Source organism: Sphaerodactylus townsendi, linkage group LG03 (genome assembly GCF_021028975.2).
Source record: "Sphaerodactylus townsendi isolate TG3544 linkage group LG03, MPM_Stown_v2.3, whole genome shotgun sequence".
In the NCBI taxonomy this organism is placed as follows: domain Eukaryota; kingdom Metazoa; phylum Chordata; class Lepidosauria; order Squamata; family Sphaerodactylidae; genus Sphaerodactylus; species Sphaerodactylus townsendi.
This window is the reverse complement of record NC_059427.1, coordinates 138599591-138618668: the sequence shown is the minus strand read 5'-3', so window position 1 is coordinate 138618668 and position 19078 is coordinate 138599591. Positions and strand designations below refer to the sequence as shown.

The window sequence follows — 19078 nt, the reverse complement described above, 5'->3', positions numbered from 1 at the left end:
AACACTTTGTGAGGTAGGTGGGGCTGAGAGAGTTCGAAGAACTGTGACTAGCCCAAGGTCACCCAGCAGGAATGTGGAGTACGGAAACACATCTGGTTCAACAGATAAGCCTCTGTCACTCAGGTGGAAGAGTGGGAAGTCAAACCCAGTTCTCCACCTGCTCTGGGAAGGGAATGAATAAGTCCCTTCATTTGTCCACAAATGAATAAGAATGAAATGGGGCAGGGAGGTACCTAACCATCGGCCTGGCAGAATAGCTCTGCCTTACGGGCCCTCAGAACTGTGTCAAGTTTCATTGGGGCCTGGTCACATTTCACCAGGCCGGGGCCAGAGCTGAAAACATTCTGGCCCTGCTTGTGGACAGCTGGACACTTTTTGGACCAGGGATCACCAACAGGTTGTTTTCCATAGAGTGAAGTGTTAGTGGAACTGAGAATTTTCCCCTCTTGGGTGCTAGTTGAAATATAATGTTGTATGTGATGTATTGTTGAATGAATGGTGAAAAATCCAGCCATGGTTGCAGAAGTACTGAAACACACAGACTCTAGTGGCCAACCACATCTTCTGAAGGCCTAATGGCTCATATGTTTTCAGTAGAGGGCTGATGTTTTCTGCTGAGTTTCCCTTCAGATTCCCACTTTATCTGCTTCTCTGTTCCTAAACATCTGCTGAACCTTGGATCAAAATCTCCGGAGGCCACAGGGGGCTGGGAATTGAGTGGAAGGGAGTAATCTTAAGTCTTCAGAATTACATTATTGGACTATAGGCCAGTTATCTCAAAATGAATTTTCTTTTTTAATTGGTCAGTGAACATAGGAACATAAGAACGAGCCTGCTGGATCAGACCAGAATCCATCTAGTCCAGCACTCTGCTACTCGCAGTGGCCCACCAGGTGCCTTTGGGAGCTCACATGCAGGATGTGAAAGCAATGGCCTTCTGCTGCTGCTGTTCCTGAGCACCTGGTCTGCTACAGCATTTGCAATCTCAGATCAAAGAGATTGTACACTGCATTGTACACTGAGAGAAAGACATGCTTTGAAATATTAACTAGCCTGCAGTACAAGACTGTTGTTTTGAATTTGTCCATAAAGTGGAAGTCATGAACTGCAGGACTCGGCCACAGAAGCAAAATAATTATAAAGCTCCCTTTGAAATAGAATTCTCATCTACCGCAAAGCTCAATAATTGGTATGAAATTGAAGTGGGGTTGCACTAAGAATCAGTAGCAGAATTCCTTCGTTTTCCTTGCTAGTGAAAAGAGTTTGTAGTGGACAGCAAACCTGTTAGCTTGCATGGTGAACATAGTTGGAACTGAGATTTCTTTTGCAGGCCAGGATAAAAGCCATCAACACATTTTTTGCAAAGAATGGATACCGGGTTCTGGATTCCAGTGTTTATTCTCAGCCTGTTCAAACACAAGCACCGTTTGCCTCACCAGTGTTTGTGCAGCCTGTGTATAGTCCGCAGCAGTACTCCATCTACAGCATTGTGCCTCAAACGTGGACTCCAAACCCTGCACCTTACTTTGAAACACCTTTGGTGAGTTGCTGTCTCTGTCTCAAATATATTGTTCTGAGTTTGCTTTGTTTCGGAGAAAGTATGCTTCTGTTACTTTTCAAGGCTACAACACCTATGCGGGAACAGCAGTAAAGTACTAAATTTGTGCTTCAGCCAGCAACATAGAATCAACGGATAGTGGTATTTTGACCATTCTGCTGCATTCTTCTTGAGGCTGGGTAAATAGGATACTAACTTGGCTCCAAGAATCTGCATGCATTCCTTGAACTCAACACCACTAATACAAGTTTTGATCTTGGAATCCTGTTTAGCATGAGCAAAGTGGCACTCATAGAAGCAACCCCTGCCTCTTACTGCTTCCGCTCGCTCTGACCCTGAAATTGTGCCTCCCCAGGTGGTCTTTTTGATACCCGAGAACAGGGGTGTGTGTGTGTGTGAGAGAGAGAGAAATGGGGTTGACCTACAATGAGAGGATGGAATTGGTGAAAATCCCCCCCCCCCACACACACACACACCCACCCACACACCCACACACACACACACACACACACACACACACACACCCGACCTCCCTATCATTTTGCTGGCTGGAGTGCTTTCTGCCATTGGAAAAGATGCTTCAGAACCAAGCCATTATTTCCCTAGATTTTCACACCCATACATTGGGCTTTTGAAGCTCTTGTGAAGGAATCCATACTTTTGGGGGAAATATTGCTCTGAGATGAAGCTCCTGAGGCAGGTCCTGTCTCAACCTCCACCACCATCAGAAAAATGCCTGCAGCTGTATAGTGTTGTCCAGCATAGCTAAATATTCCAACAGGAAAAATTATACCTTTCCACATCCACCAGCTGCCTATTTTTTTGATGCTGTGCTTTCATGTGTGTTACTCTAACAATTCCAGGTGTTTGACCTTTGTTGTCTTACTGTTTTCTCATATACTTTGTGTCCACTGCAGGCTCCCTTTCCTAATGGTGCATTTGTGAATGGCTTCAGTTCGCCAGGATCATACAAGGCAAATGCTGCTGCTTTGAATATAGGACGTCCATTCCATAGAAACCGGTAAGAAATTTAGCAACATTTTTTTTGGAATCTCTGAAAGCATTTTGAAGATTTCAGCTACTATAGCTGCATCCAACTCTCTAGTTACTAACATGATCAGTAAGCATGTGTTTTGAAATGCCTTAACAATTATAGTTTCTACACATCTAGGTCTACAGGAGAACTTCTAGATCAGTGGTGGCGAACCTTTGGCACTCCAGATGTTATGGACTACAATTCCCATCAGCCCCTGCCAGCATGGCCAATTGGTCATGCTGGCAGGGGCTGATGGGAATTGTAGTCCATAACATCTGGAGTGCCAAAGATTTGCCACCACGGTTCTAGATTAAAGGCCAGAAACACCTTTGAGACCAACAAGTTTTATGGGGTGTACAAGTAGGAATGGAGGTCCGTGAGTCTTTGGCCATTAATGCATGCACTACTTAATGCGTACCTGAGAAGTGGTCGATTTTCTAACTTTGCTTTACAGTGTAATTTTCCTGTTTACGCCATTATTTTTTTCCCCTGTGGTATTTTGCTTCCCATTTTGCCCGTTTGCCTCTTTGTCGTCGCCATGCGACCTCCATTTTGGGAGGTTGTCTGCCACTTTTAAAAGGGCTGCCTTTTGCCTCTTGATAGATAGCTGAAGCAGTTTGATGGTGATATCTGCCATTTCGAGCAAAAAGATTCTGCAGGACGTTTGGGAGGGGAGGAAAAGAGGAAAGTAGACAGCTGCCCGAGGGGAGGGGAGTGGGGGGACGACAATGACGACAGTGAAGATTGCGAAGAACACAGCCTTGTATATTTCACTGCTTTCACCATTCTAATCTACCACTTCAGCTTTAAATGTGAATTTTTAAAGAAGAAGCCAGCGGTGGAACCTCCAAAACCTCCTGATCATTCTGAAAAGGTGACCTGTAGAATGGGAGGAGCTATTGTGGTGTGGGCAGGGGAAGGCATGGAGGAGTAAAATAACCGCAAGGACGTTATAGTGCGTCGGGATCTCCTTTGCTTTTCCTGCAAAGGGAGAAAAACGTTTGCATTCACAAAGCTTTCAGAAACTTGGGGGATTCTCAAATCTGAGAGCAAGGTGAGTCCCCAAGAGGAGAAAACGTGTACGTAACCAAGAATCAAACCTGAAGGGAATGTACGTTCAAAAGAGACCATGCATGCATAAATGGCATTTATATTCCAGTCTGCAGGTGGGAGGGAACTTTTTTTTAAAAAAGAAGTTAAGATGCTTTGATTTTCAAAAGCTCATACCCTAGAAAATCTTGTTGGTCTCTGAGGTGAGCCCAGGGGAGGTGCTTGTGGGTGAACCACAAAGATGCACCAGATGCAGAGCCCAGAAACTGTTGGACATAGATCACGCTCTTAAAAGATTATCAGCATTTTCACAGTCTGGTCAGTGAAGTGTTCCCCTCCTAAATATTTAGCTGTTCAGAGAGATTTGGAATACAATTTTAAATAGCTTCCACAATCCCCAATCCTTCAGCTAGGGGAGGAGCTTCCATATTGTGTAGAAAATAGCTTTACAATTTTTGCATTCTCCTTTCAAGCAAAACTTAATTTAGCAGATTTAGCTCCATGCAATCCAAACATGTGGTAATTTAAACAAGTGTATAATCAATTGCCAGCATTTAGACCTGATTTTATGTTTTTTTGTGCAGTGGCAGTGACTGTCTTCTAATAGTCAAGTGTGGCTCATTCCATGAATTGGGGCAGCACTGACATAAGACAGATACTTTTGTTAATGTGGGGGACATCCCAGTTTCACAGAAAAATCTGGCAGAGACAATGCAGTTACCTCCTGCTCTGTTGCAGGTGGAGTGGTAGAGGTTGGGAGCCATGGTGAGCCCCAAGGAGGTGCCAGTGAGCCACAGAGATACACCAGGCACAGAGACCAAAAACTGTGCTAGCCCTGGAGCCAGTGATGATATCTGTGGCAAGGTTAGCATTCCCCCTGCCCCCCAATATTTCAGTTTACTGCTGATATTACTGGCAAATATCTTCTGATATTACTGGCAAATAGGCATTTTATCTATACTCCTTAGCTAAAAATAAACCTCCAGTCACAGTTCTAAAGTAACTGCAGCCATTCTAGGTCTGCTGTTCCAGTGCTGCATAGATCCAGGGCTATTGTGTCAGCCCTGTACCCTGAGGCGTGCTTTAGGGGCAGAGCTGGACAGCTGTACTTCCTTGTCATATATGTCACACTGCTTCAAACAATGATGGCATAATTTCATAGCTGCATTCTTGAATTTTATAGGATGACTAAAATGTTGAATAATTAAAAATAAAATGTCTTGGCATGTTTACTAATTATTTGCATGGGATCCTGTATAGGAACTAGTATAAAGGGGATTCACTTGCCATCACCTTCTGCTTTGATTTTTTTAAATGAAAAAGAAAAAAGCAAATACTCTCAACCCAGTCCTGCTAGCAAATGAAATGTTCTCTTGTAATCCAAAGTGACATCTAAGAGCTAAAAAGATATCTATTCTGGTATACGGCAGCTGGTGTGCAGGTGAAAGTCATAGTGAGCAAGCTGATACTGTTAACAAGAACCTCAAACTGGATGAAAAGGTGTTAGAGAAATATTGTAAATAAATAATGTAGATTGGCCTCTGTAACAAGTTTTTTATCTGCTATAAGTTCAAAACGTACTGGTCTCAGTATTAATACTTTCAAAAATAAATGGAACTGTTGCCCTTTTGAATCCCAAAACAATTCACAGAAAAAGTTTCAGATAAGAGGGCATTACAGCTCAACTCCTGTTGACTTTAGGTTGTAACTTGAAATGGAGAGGATGTGTGCATCTTTGTGCATGCTGTGATTAAAAGGAATAGTACCCAAAAGTAGATAGGGGAAGCACTAACATAATCTGTCATATATAGCAATGAAAAGAAAATACTAATTTGTTTCCAATTAGCGGCTAACAAGCTTGTTCATTCATCCATGTGATTTTTATATCACTCGCCCTGTTGCCATAATCTCAGAGCAGTTTCCAGCATGAATTTACAATAAAATATCAAACATAATACAAATACAAGCAAAATACAATAACATGTAATCAGCCATGGCAACTAAAAACAACCCCAGCAAGGAATGGGCTAGTCAGTTCAGTAGAAATAATTTGGTCTTCTAGTCAACCAAAGAAAAGGCTCAAGGGAAAGGGAGGCCTGAAAAGATGGATAAGCATTGCCACTGTCCTCAGCCATAGGCTTGGTGGAACTGCTCCATCTTACAGGCCCTGCGGAACTGTGCTAAGTCCCACAGGGCCCTGGTCTTATTAAACCGAGCATTCCACCAGACCAGAGCCATAAACCCTCTGGCTCTGATTGAGGACAGTCTTTAAGCCAGGGACTACCAGTAAGTTGTTATTGACGAATATAACGCTCTTTGGGGGGGAATATTGGGAGAGGCGCTCTCTCTATATATATATTGGTATATAATCTATATACAAATTGTTAAATTGCCCAAATCTGAGGGTACTTAAATCCATTTGCATGGCATCCTGTGAACAGGCAAGACAGATCTTTCTACAAACATACAAAGCTTTAAAAAAAATCTGAAAATGAGTAGAGGAGTCCCTTGTAGCTTTAAGCAATGAATTTCCTCAGTGGCCATTGCTAGGAAACCACAGTATTCCAGACTGGGTTTCTGTGAGCAAAAATGCAGGAGGAGAGGGCAGGGTCCTTTCCAGGTCTATTTTGGCCTTTGAGGGAGGACTCATTAGGGTTAGACCTGACTAGCCTTGCCAGCTGCAGGTTGGTTGGGAAAAGATGTGGTATAAATGCAGACAATAACAGATATCAAAAAATGGGAGGCAGTTAAAAGGTAGGTTGAGGAATAGCTAAAAAGGACAGAATGAGGCAGGAGGAGAGGATATGGAGGTTGTCAGAAAGAGGTAAAGAGGCAATAGTGTGGGGAGGGAGATACAGGGGGAAATGAGGTGCTCCCCCCCCCCCCAGGTTCTTGAGGGTTCCCTGCCATACAAATGGGCCAGCCCCACACAAATGGACCACAGTTTTTCTAGGTAGAGGTTGCAGGGGGAGAAAGTTTGTAAAGGTAGGGTGGCTGCTGGGTGGGAAGGAGATAGAATTGCCCTCTCCAGGGTAGGAAATTCTGAAAGGCTGGAGGGGTAGAATTTGGGGGGGGGGTTATGAGGGGATGGACCTCAAAGGGGTACAATGCCATAGACTCCAAACTCAAAAGCAGGGGGAACTAGGATTGCCAACCTTGAGGTGGGGTTAGAGATCATCCAGAATTACAACTGCTCTCCAGATGACAAAGATCAGTTTCCCTGGAGAAAATGCCTGCTTTGGAGGGTGGACTTCATGTCATTGTGCCCTGCTAGGGTCACTGCTTTCTCTAGGCTCCACCCCCCAAAGCTTCAACAGTTTCCCAACTTGGAAATAGTGACATTAACGGGGAAGTTGATCTTTGTAGCTGTGAGATGCATTGTGATTCCAGGAGATCTCCAGCCCCCACCTGATGTTTGGCAACTGTATAGGAAGAGAAGGAAGCAGGGAAAGGGGAGACAAAATAGTGCGGAGTGGGAATGAGATGCCTCTGGCAAGTCCTTGCAGGTTCTCACATGTCTTTCTCTCTCTTACCATTCATTCACCAGGTTGGGCTCTATCCTGTGTGACTAGATATTCAATTAAAAAACTAACCTGTATATGGGAGTAACTCATATTACCTGAAAACTAATGTATTTTAGTTTAGCACAGTAATTGCTTTTGTGAGGTTCTGTGACAACTGCCTTTGTACATATTTGGTGAGGCTAAAGTTCACGGTCACAAGCCAGTGCGATTAACAGAGGATGAACTTTGAACCTGTAGCTTTAGCCACAGAGGCACGTGGTAAGATAGGTTTAATTTTAACTGAATTGGAATTACGAAACTCCATCTATGTTTGTTGTTCACCATGATGGGTAAAAAGGTTGACTAAGTTCTGTGAGTCTGCTGGGGCTTAAACATTTACACCAAGGCTTTGTTTGTCTTCATTCATTTGGTGTGGTGTGGTTAGTGTTTTCTGTGGGAATGAATATAGGATGTAGTACTCTTTTAAAACTTGTTTTCAGTGCCTTACTAAATTAATCAATCTGATGACAGCTCAAAAATTAATTTCCACCACTAGTGAAGTCATGTGAAACTCCAATCTTTCTGCCCACACTCCAGCACTTCATATTTGCCTCCCAAACCCCATCACCTTTGGTTTCTTTGTACCCCATCTCTCTCTCTCTCTTCCTGCTTTTCCAGCCACATGTCTCTCTTTTTCTGCTCCACTGCTTTTTCTTTCTGCTCCTTCTGCTCTGTCACTTCTTTCTCTGCCTCCTAGGCCCCAGAAAACACTCATCCCACCACACCAAATGAATGAAGGCAAACAAGGTTTTTTTCAAACTTGGGTAATCCCCAAAGTTTGAAGAAAATTCTGATTTAGGTATTTGCAGATGGAGGCCACAAATGGCTTGTTGTATGTAGATATCAATGTAGCTATTGCTTGTGTGTGTGTGCGAGCCTAAAAGTCCTTTGCTAGCATGGCAATAGTGAAGTCGCATCCAGAGAGGGCTGGTGCAAGCCAAGCTTAGGAAAACCTGCCATGTGGGCAGTCCATTGGCACTGCAAATGACTGTGCATTCACAGCAGCCCTGAGAGCTACATGAAGGAACCAGAGTTAGTCCCCACATTTTTCTTGAACCAATAATTTTGTCAAAAGGAAATGTAGATCTTAAAGCATTCACTGATCTTTTCATGGTTGGTCTAGAAAAGTGATTCTCAGTCATTTTGCAAATGATCCCTTTTAACACCTGCAATATTTGTGTGCCCCCACATAATAGTAATTATAGTATCAGGATTTGTTGATTGAGCAAATACATAACAAAAAGATGAAAACAAGCCACTGCCCATGTGGACCCCTTGCAGTAACTCCCATTACTCTTCGTGGGTTCTGAGCCCAGGTTGGGAACCACTAGCCTACAAAAGGCATGAGAACTTTTGTTAACCTTCATCTTTCCTGTTGATCACAGAAGTTGATCACAACAGTTTGATTCAAAGTACTTTTAGCTGCTTTGACAAAAAAAATTATTAATACATGCAATTAACTCATTTGTGCCAGTTAATACTTGGTCTAAGTTCACCAAGGAGTAGTCAAAAACTACAGAATACTGCAAAACATAAGATTACCAAAATTACCATGAAACTTATACATAATCATCACCACGTCATTTCTACCCCTCTTCCTACAAGGTTCATCTTGCTCAACGTGGCGCAGCAGTGGTGTAGTGGTTAAGAGCAGGTGTACTCTAATCTGGAGGAACTGGGTTTGATTCCCTGCTCTGCTGCCTGAGCTGTGGAGGCTTATCTGGGGAATTCAGATTAGACTGTGCACTCCAACACAGTTGGGTGATCTTGGGCTAGTCCAGGGGTCTGCAACCTGCGGCTCGCCAGATGTTCATGAACTAAAATTCCCATCAGCCCCTGCCACCATGGCCAATTGACCATGCTGGCAGGGGCTGATGGGAATTGTAGTTCATGAACATCTGGAGAGCCGCAGGTTGCAGATCTCACAGTTCTTCTGAGCTCTCTCAGCCTCACCTACCTCACAGAGTGTTTGTTGTGAGCAGGGAAGGGGAAGGAGTTTGTAAGCCCCTTTGAGTCTCCTATAGGAGAGAAAGGGGGGATATAAATCCAACTCTTCTTCTTCAAACCATCCTGCAGTATTGTCAGTTAATATTGTGGGAGCATAATTAGAAGCTTTTGCATTTTTCTGCTTTTAAAATATTGGTGATAGAGACAACATTTTACACCGTTTCTATGTATAGTTTTCATATTGCTGGTCTGTGACATAAGTGAAGTTAAAAGATGATAGAAACATGCACGTACTTTGAAGGAATCACCTCTTTTTCCTATATCCAGCATGAAGCCTCCTTCTCGGTTGTCAAGTAGCTCCGAACACTCTGCAGAAGCAACAGCCGCTGTCAGTGTAGTGTCAGGGGAAGGACAACTGCACAGAACCACCTCAAGGAACTTTCAAACAGAACGGCAAGCAAATACACTATCAGGACTTCAAGAACAAAGCTATTTACCGAAGGATTCTTCCGTCTCTCACATAGAACAAAACGGAGACTATGGCAGAGGCAGGTAAGGGATTCAGGTCCTCAGCGCCCTTACCTTGAGTTGATTCATTTGGTACTTCTGACTTGCCATTGTCTACTCTGGCCAGCATCAGCCTTCTGGGGTGTCCAGCAAAGACTCTTTCCAGCCCTGCTGCCTCTAGTTCCTTTTGACTGGAGATGCCAGGGACTTTACATGCAAAGCATGAGCTCTAGCACTGAGCTTACAGCTCTTCTCTAAAGCATGGCAAAGGCTGATAAAATAGCTGGAAGAAGAGAGGAGCAGACTTTTCATCACAGTGATAAAATCAGAGAGCATAGCAACGTATAGAATGCTCACTGAAGTGTCACTTTGCTGCTTTGCAGGAGGACTGTTTTCAGAGGTCGGAGAAGACGGGATGATGACAGACATTCAGTGAGTATCTCATGGTTTTACTCCAAGGAGTATTTTAATTTATATACTTTCCGTGTACTTGGACCAAAAACTGATCTGTGGTTTTCCAATTTAGTACCTGGGGACATCAACCTTTTGGGCTGGGCTACTAAATTTCTTTTGGTTTCCTGCATCTGACGTTTTTGTAGTTATGAACAAAGTTAGTAGAGTTGAATCCAAATGTTCATTTTTTGCTGATGAAAGGTGATGGCACCATTTTTGCCAATTTCCACCTCCTGTTGCTTGCAGTACTGCTCCTAGGGGCTCTGTGACCCAAGAGGGCAGCAGAAGAAATGGAGCTCTATTGACAATACTGTTCTCCTGGAACCTAATTATATTAACGTTGATAGTATTTAGTTATTTTATCATCATGCTGTGTTTGTGTGGCTTTCTGTGTGAGAGAGGAGAAAGAAAGAGTCTGTTTCCCAAGGAAAGTTATGGATTCACAGGAGCAAGATGTATTGTGTTCCTGTAAAAAATGTTATCTCTTCTCTTCTAGCGACCCCAGCCTTCAGTTGAAACCAAGACTTTGACACCAAAGTTTGACTTGCTAGCCTCAAATTTCCCTCCCTTGCCTGGTAGCATGGTAAAAACTCAAGAAGACCCAGTTTTGGCAAGTAGGATGTCAGATATTGTCAAAGGAATAAGCAAAGAAAAGGTACCTGCTGTGAGTTTTGCTTTCTAGATTGTTGCAAAAAAGAACATATTTTTGTTGTAAACTAACCAAAGCAAAAAGGAAAGGTGATCAGAAGTCTTTTGAGAAAAGTTACCCAATTGTGCTGTCTTGCATATACAAGTATCTGACTTAAATATATAGCACAATGAAGCCCTTCCACTGTGTAGCAGACTTCCCTCTGTGATACACCTTTGAAGATGGAAGCCACAGATTCAGGAGAAACGTTAGGAACAAGATCTACCAGACCATGGCCACACAGCCCGGAAAACCCACAACAACCAATTATTTACAGTATTTATAGTCCTCCTGTGTAATCCCCCTTTCTCACTTGTATGCAGGGTGGATTACATGGGACCAGTATTCTAATAAAGAACTTGGACTGCTAGATGCACAGGGGGTGTGAGGAGTTCTCTGACCAATGTCAGAATGGAATAATCTTAATGCAGCAGTAACACTTGTGTTATGACTGTTTTTATAAACTTATGGTAACCCAATGCAGTCCATCTTCACGTATTCCTGTTGATCAGAACCTATCTACTAAGATGCCTCTCCTGTACTTTCAGTGACTTATGAAAACTATAAAGTCTGTCTTGTTGCATAAGTTTGGGTTTTTGTGTTTTATTCCCTGCAGGAAAACAAAGAGGTGACTGTTATTTGTCCAGCATCTACTCAGGAAGAGCAGGGCCAAAACCCTGTTCATCCTGCCATGAGCACCAGTTCTCTTTGTAGGATTGATGTTCCTGGATTAAGGTAATTGAGGGAGGCTGGGGCTTGCGATTTCAAGTACCTCTTGGAATTAGTTACCGGTAGTTTACAGCTGGGATTACAGCTGATCACCAGATGACAGAGATTGGTTCACCTGGAGAAAATGGCTGCTTTGGAAGCTACACTCTATGGCACCAATTGGCCATGCTGACAGAGGCTGATGGGAATTGTAGTTCCTGAACATCTGGAGAGCTGCAGGTTCCCTACCCCTGCTCTATGGGAATATGCCCCACTGAAGCCCCTCCCCTTCCCAAAACGCCACCCTCTTCAGATTCCACTCCCCAAATCTCTTAAGTATTTTCCAGTCTGGACCTCGCAACCCTATCCTGAACCCAAGAGCAAATAGATTGCATGGATGGAACGGGGCTGCATACACAGATATCTTTAAAGTATCAGACTTATGGAGGCAAAAATTTTCAAAAGCATTAGTCATAATAACTAGTGCCTGACAAAAATTTGAAGTGCAGCAGTATTACGTTGATCCTATGCTATGCAGGAATGGATTGTTTCTCTTTTGTGATATTGCACACAGCAATAGAAAATATTTAGTCTGTGTCCCCTGGATAACTTTTTGTGTTGCCTAAGTGCCCTCTCACTCCTTGTGAACCATTGTTTTTGGAACTTGTGAAAAAGTTCATTTGTTTTCCAAGTAAGATGTAATACCAAATTCTCATTTTGTTTACCAGTGCCACTCATCCAGATAACAAGCTAGAAGAGGTCAATTTGCAGAAAGAGGCTGCAAGCCAGACTTCTCCACCCTCATCTGTATCCCCCCTTAGTGTGGTAAAGCCACCCAGGACAAATGCCACTTCATCCACAACCAATGCAAACACAATGCCTACTGTGACAGTACAGGTAGGTTTCTCCTTTCAAAGAGATGTGATTTTTAAATATACTAGCTTCCAGGTAGTTTTATGGGCTGACTTGGAAGCATAGGATTCACTTTGAATAAACGTTTGTGGTCTCCTAGGTGAGTAGCAAGAGAGCAGAGCTATTTTGTACGAGAAGTAAGGACGAAGTCCTTCCCTAGAATGCTGTTCTTGTTGTGTGTGTTGGTGCATTAAGACCATTCTCTTTTGACACCCAAAGGAACCTCGCAAGCTCAGTTATGCTGAAGTCTGCCAGAAGCCCCCAAAAGAGCCAGCTCCTGTTCCTGTCCAGCCACTTAGGGAGCTACGTACAAATGTTGCTTCCCCTGCCAAAGCAGAAGAAAACGGCACCCATGAAAAGGCAGGAGAGAAAGCCCATGAAAATCCTGAAGGGCGGGTGAAAGACTTTGCTGTTTTCAGAGGCACCGGGCCTCCAAAGGGAGCGGCAGGAAAAATCAGGGAACAGAGACGCCAATGTGGACGTAGGTCTTCTCCTCAGGGAGCACCTCGGCGTGTCGGCAAGGAACAATATGTGCCACCACGATCACCAAAGGATAACTGATCAAACTTTTTATTTAATCAGAACTATGGATTAAAAGAGCAATGGAGGAAAAACTGGCCAGCTGTGAGAAACGTAAAATATGGGAAAAGTGGACACTAAATTCAAGAGCACAGGGTTTGCAGTGTGAGAGAGCTTGAAAGAGTCCCAATATTCATCTCTAACTGATATGAAATGCTGGATGAATTGAATCAATATAAATATGTGATAAAGATTATAATTTTTGTAAAATTTTTTGTGTTTAATTTGCAGCAGGATTCCTGCCTGAAATAGATTCTGGGGATATGAATTAGTTTGTTGAAAATGAGGAACAAATACACCCGTTAGCATGTTCCTCAAATGTAGAAAGAGGGGCAAAATAATATTTTTTGGGGGTGGGGGAAAGTGTTTCTGTAAAAGTTATAAATTACTTTTTAAAATCTATTTAATGTATGGCTTGTAGGATGATGCGTATGCCATAATGGCCTTGCATTACAAATCAGCCCCGAAACTGACATGCTTGGTCAGTGTGAATGAGTGTAGCCACAAACTTGTATGTCATGATTTAGTCACTGATGATAACTGAATGTACTACTGTAGTATTTTTGTGTTTGAAAATGTAGTCTTTGAGCTTACTAATTTTGGTCGACTTTTAAAGCTACATGATTTTACTTTTGAGTCTACATACAGCAAGATTAGTGAACAGAAATAGCAGGCAAGGTTTTTAATTTGTTTGTGCTTTTTCTTTAATTAGGGGCTGAATTGGCTCCCCCACCCCCCACTGCTTTTGTATTTTCTCTCAACTTTATTACAGAATTATGCACATCTAGCTGGAATTAATGTTCCAGTACTGATGCAGGTCTGATACAGGAAAGGTGAAAACTGCACAGTAAATATTCTCTTGGTATCACATATAATGAACCTGGACTTTGAACTGTTGAATACGTTATAGAAGTGTGGCAAATCCACTTGAGGTCTGAGTTTTATCAAACCTAGACTGACCTCTGCAGAGTGGCTTTCATTGGTATACTGAAAAAGCTCTTTTTGCTCAAAGACACTTCATACTATACTGGAAATCAGGTTTTCTTCAGTGGGGAGATTTTTTTAACAGCAAAATTTAGTAACGTATGTTTCCCCAATTACTAGAATTGATAGCTGTGAAAATGTTTAGGTTACTTTGGAGAACATTGGAGAGGACTTTTACATAGCTTTTGTGTTAATGAGATTAACAACTTTATTGTCTAACAAGCAGTCTGGTTTACAAGATGGTAACTGTAGTTGGCAAGAGAAGGAATAGGAGAAGGTCAGCATGTTAATCTGCCAAAATTCACATGCTAGGGTTCAAGGTTCTGTATTAAAGTGTATGTCTTGCAACAGTATATCTATTTTCTCAGTTGATAGAAAATATGTAAATCTAAAGTAGTTAATTGTGAACACTGGAAAACTCCATTGCAAGATACCACCAAACATCTTATTTGTATATGCTAGTGATGACTTTAAAATGTCAGTGGCAGAAAAATAACTGTGAAAATGTTCATCTTCTGATTTCTTAGCCAAATAATCCTTGGCAATTTCTTACTCAGTAGGCATTCTCTATCAATGGCTTTGAGAACACTCATATCTATTTTTTTAAGGAAATATATATATAAAGTCAGATTTGTCATTTCTCTAACTTATTATTCGGCTTGGCAATCACCTTTTTGATTTGAGAAGTGTATATGTACTTATGCAGTTAGTTGTTTTTTTTTTACATCTCATTAATCATTTTAAAATACCTGTGCTGGGTTAGGTAACCTTTAACTTTACATAAATCATTGATGACGTCTGTTAACACTCTTTTGGCTGGCTTATAATGGACATAACCCACAAAAGGTAAAAATATTTGAAGTGTTAAGAACTCTGCAAAATGTGTAGAAGACTATTTGAAAATGTTTTTAAAGATCATAAATCTAATTATTGCACTTGGGATGGAAAAACGTACTGAACAACTGCAGATATGTTTAGGGTAGACATGCACTGCGCCACTGCAAATGAACAATGTCTCTGAATTATAATAGATGTCTGGAGTCCTGAAAGAGAAAATTGCAGTTCAGAAAGAATGTGATTTTTGGGAAACAGATTAGTGAAAATGTGAGTTGGCAGTGCTTGTGTACCCTATGTATGTGGCCATGTTTGTGTGGAATCTTCAAAGTCAGAATAATTTAAAATGTAATTTACTTTATTGGATGTTAAAAAAGCAACAGCTCACAGTCCTTTCTTGTGAGCCAAAGCACATGACATTTGGAAGGGATGCATGAATCATCCTGGATATATGTGTGTGTATGTGTGTGCATGCCTGCATTTTTCACAGCAGGTAATGGTTCTTGTGCAATGAATGTGTATAAGTGTGTAAAACAGCTTTTTCCAGTGTGAAATTACTTGCCTAGGGGGCTCACTATAACTCAAGTATTTGATAATAGGCTGCTTAACTGACGTAGCATTCCTTCCCCCCTCTTCCCCTTCACGTCAGTCTGTTACCGTGGATGTCTAAACTTCGTTTAGAGGGAATAACCAAGTAAATACAATTGCTATAAATTAAAAATTGTATTTGTTCAAAACTCCCTTCAATCATTGCACCATTAGAAACATATCTGGGCTAGCTGCTGCTCTTATTCATTCTCACACAATGCCTTGTGTTCCACTGATCTCTCTTCCTACTTCACTCTAAAAACAAGAGTAAAACGTTGGGAACTAAATTCAGCTGGAGCAATTCCACTGTCTAATTGTGAGAATGTGAATTGTGATGGTGCCTGCTTTCTGCATAGCTGTGCATTGTTAGTGTTAATGGGCAAGTCTTCATTATTAGGGTTGAGGGACGCAGACACTTAAACTATTTGTAAATCATTTGCTACAAACAGCATTGGATGAATGTAAAATATATATACCAGTATAGCTAGTACTGGTAAACTTAACCAAAACCAACATTTTCATTCTAAATGTTGCATCAGTAGCGATAGAGCTGCTGATAGTATTCATCCATATTGCATCACTGTTAACCAACCTGGTCCTGGTTCTTTCTCCTTAACAGTCATCACCTGAGATATTTGCCTTTTATACTTGGAAGTTTTAATTTTTTTCGAAAACAACCAAGAAGGCAAAAACTGCAAATAGCTTTCGGTTTCCTTTGTCATTTGTTGGTGATTTTTGAGTGGTAATCTCTTTGTTAGCTAAACATGTGTCTCTCCCCCACCCCTTTCATCAGTATTGGTAAATAACTTTGGGTCACATTACTGTATGCCTGATGTGGAAGAGATGAAGTGGAAATGGTTAATTTGCATGAGTTTTGCGTTCCTGCTTGTTTTCTTTCTGTAAAGTTAGCATGGCAGAATGTAAAACAGTAGGTTGAACTAGATCCTTCTTAATGACCAGAAGAAAACAAATCTGAAAGTGGGGTAGATCAGTAGCAATTAAGTGACTGAATGCTTTACTGTAGTTTAAATAGCTATGGCCTTACTACTTCATCAATATCAACTAAATGTCTGAATATACCCACTCTTTTTACTGTTACCCAAGTGAATATTCACTTGGGCTTAAAATATCTGCTACAAGTGTACAGATTATAAATTTGTAAGATGCAAAATTGTATACAGACAAGATGCAAGAAATGCACTTCAGGGTGTTGGGGGGGAATCACTTAAACTTTTGTAAATTCTTGATTACAACAAATATGCAACAGATTCTTTCTTTAAATGTTGATATTTCCTTCTGAAAACTATGATTGTTGCCATTAATCTTCAATGGTCTACCATGCTCTTATTTGTGTGTGTATCAATATTACATAGAGTGGGCTTCCTTAAGGAAGGTACATTTGATTTTTTTTTCTTGATTTTTTTTCTTTCTCTTTTATGGATGTTTGTTGGATTTTAAAGGGTCTTCTGCACAGACTTGGGAAGAGATCAGTTGAGTGTATTAATGTGTACTTGGAAAGATTTGGAATGGGAGCTAATCATATGGCTTGCTTCTGAAAAAAACAGTCTTCAAAATAACCTGTATCAACTTTAATAATTTTATATTCAATAGCTAGAGATGTTTATTTTTATGGAGATTCAGTCATGTATAAAACCTCCTTCTCAAACATACATGATTAGTGCACAAATGACTTCTGTTTTATAAGTCAAGCTGTTACTTCCGCAAGTTTTGACTTCCCAGTGACATTTAGAGTCTCGCTTTTTGAAGTGATGGGGCTCAGTTGAAAATATAAAAAATACCTGGCTTCATTGTCAGTTTGGTTTATTCCTATTGTCAAAGATGTCTAAAACAACAGAATTGTGTAAAGTAGGTTCATGCTTAATTGTTAAAATTATACATGTATTTGTTTTTTGACATTGCCAAGGTGCTATGGGAAATTGAAATAACTGTTAGAAGGAAATAATAAAATCCACCTTAAAAGACATGCAGCCTTGTGTCTAGATGCTAAATGGTTTGGTTGGCAAACACAGACCTGTTTACACCACCTATTGATTAAATTGGATGGGATGAGTAAGAAGTACATACTGGACATACTAGACTACTAAACAGGCATTTAAGAGACGAAAGGTGCTAAGTGCAGATGTTGGTTCTGTACTTGATCAGAAGAGCTGATGCAAATAGGAAATATAGAGTCTTCAACCTTTTTGAGCCTGTAGGCACATTTGGAGTTTTTACATGGCATAGTGACATTGTTCCTACCTCCACCAACTTTAGAAATATTGTTTCAAACATGCTTATGTCTGTTCAACAAAGCAGTGACTACCAAGTATTGAACCTCTCAAAAGTAATAAACATATGTTAGTGAAATCTATCAGCTACATTCTGAATACTGGGGCATAGCTAGGGGAAATGGAGCCTGGGGCAGCCTCTGAGTTTTCCACCCCTCCCCCATGGGCCCCAGTTACCTCAGCTGGTGGTGGGTCCAGGCAGGGGTGCCCGGCAGCTGCCTCTGCCGGGCCTGACCAGGCCAGGTTGGCTCGATAGTAGCCTCTGCCGGGCCTGGCGAGGCAAGGGGAAAAGGAGGAGTGTGTGGGGGCGATGACCCCAATGGCGCCGACCCAGGGCACCTGTCCCCACCCTGCTTGTAGTTATGCCACTGCTGAATACAAAATACCTGTGATATACAATCATACCAAGTTTCCTCATTCATGTTGTGTTACCTGTCAAGTTTATTCCTGAAACCTCTTGACAACTTGACCATTTCACCAAAATGATTCAGTCTGCCTTATGCAGTATTCTGTCTTAAAGAAATTAAGGGCTTTGGGTGGATTTCTTATCACCCTAAGTGTGGGTTAGAGAAACAACAGGAGACATCAGTCTCTGGAGTGAATGAGTTGTGAAAAATAGAGGTATCCATCATACAGGACTGTTCAGAACATTGGTTCTCAACCTTCCTAATGCCACGACCCTTTAATACAGTTCCTCATGTTGTGGTGACCCCCAACCATAAAATTATTTGTGTCTCGGTTCCTAAGACCATCGGAAATATGTGTTTTCTGATGGTCTTTGGCGATCCCTGTGAAAGGGTTGTTTGACCCCCAAAGGGGTCGCGACCCACAGGTTAACCGCTGGCATAGAAGCTCTCCAAACATCCAATCTCCTCTACTAAGCATGTAGCAGATTGTGTGACCTGAAGCCTAGCTGCAGCACATTCACTCTGGTGCTGCTCCTGGCTTTTTAAATGGCGATATCAAGTGAAACTCGAGCCAGAGTCGAAGACTGACAAAGTCCTCAGTAAAATGAGAAAATAAGGCCAAAACCATAGGTGTTGTTACCGCTCCCCAAAATGCTCAAAGGTCCAGGCAGTATCACACGCCTTATCATAGGTCTTATAGAGGCAGAAAGCAGTACCCTTCACAAACCAGCTCCTCATATTTTTTACCATACAAGGTTCCCCTCTCAAAAGGGAAAATCCAGATCCCAATTCTCAAAACCACCTCATCCACCCAAGCAGAGTTTTTGACTTACAGACTATACATATTTTTCCCAGTGTAACAATGGAGGGTGTTTGACAAGACTCATAGGTCTTGACTATAATGTCAAAGGTTCTCCAACTAAACCTCGTCAACTTCTAGCAAATGTAGAGACTCTCAAAAAGGCAATTACAAAAG

The 19078-nt window shown here is 41.6% G+C and overlaps 1 protein-coding gene across 10 annotated transcripts in view; it reads left to right on the top strand.

Moving 5' to 3' along the window:
• The window catches only part of LARP4 (La ribonucleoprotein 4), a 42300-nt gene extending 24909 nt beyond the window's left edge, over positions 1 to 17391 (top strand). For 6 of the 10 annotated variants that reach the window (XM_048488239.1, XM_048488238.1, XM_048488233.1 and 3 more), the window contains 8 exons: positions 1331 to 1540; positions 2476 to 2579; positions 9482 to 9706; positions 10045 to 10093; positions 10611 to 10778; positions 11419 to 11537; positions 12239 to 12407; positions 12642 to 17391. In XM_048488239.1, the coding sequence (XP_048344196.1) occupies positions 1331 to 1540; positions 2476 to 2579; positions 9482 to 9706; positions 10045 to 10093; positions 10611 to 10778; positions 11419 to 11537; positions 12239 to 12407; positions 12642 to 12983 (1386 nt within the window). In that variant the 3' untranslated portion in view covers positions 12984 to 17391. The remainder of the gene's footprint in view (positions 1 to 1330; positions 1541 to 2475; positions 2580 to 9481; positions 9707 to 10044; positions 10094 to 10610; positions 10779 to 11418; positions 11538 to 12238; positions 12408 to 12641) is intronic. The other 4 variants (XM_048488241.1, XM_048488240.1, XM_048488237.1 and 1 more) reach the window with 1 other exon arrangement.
• Positions 17392 to 19078: the final 1687 nt, after the last annotated feature.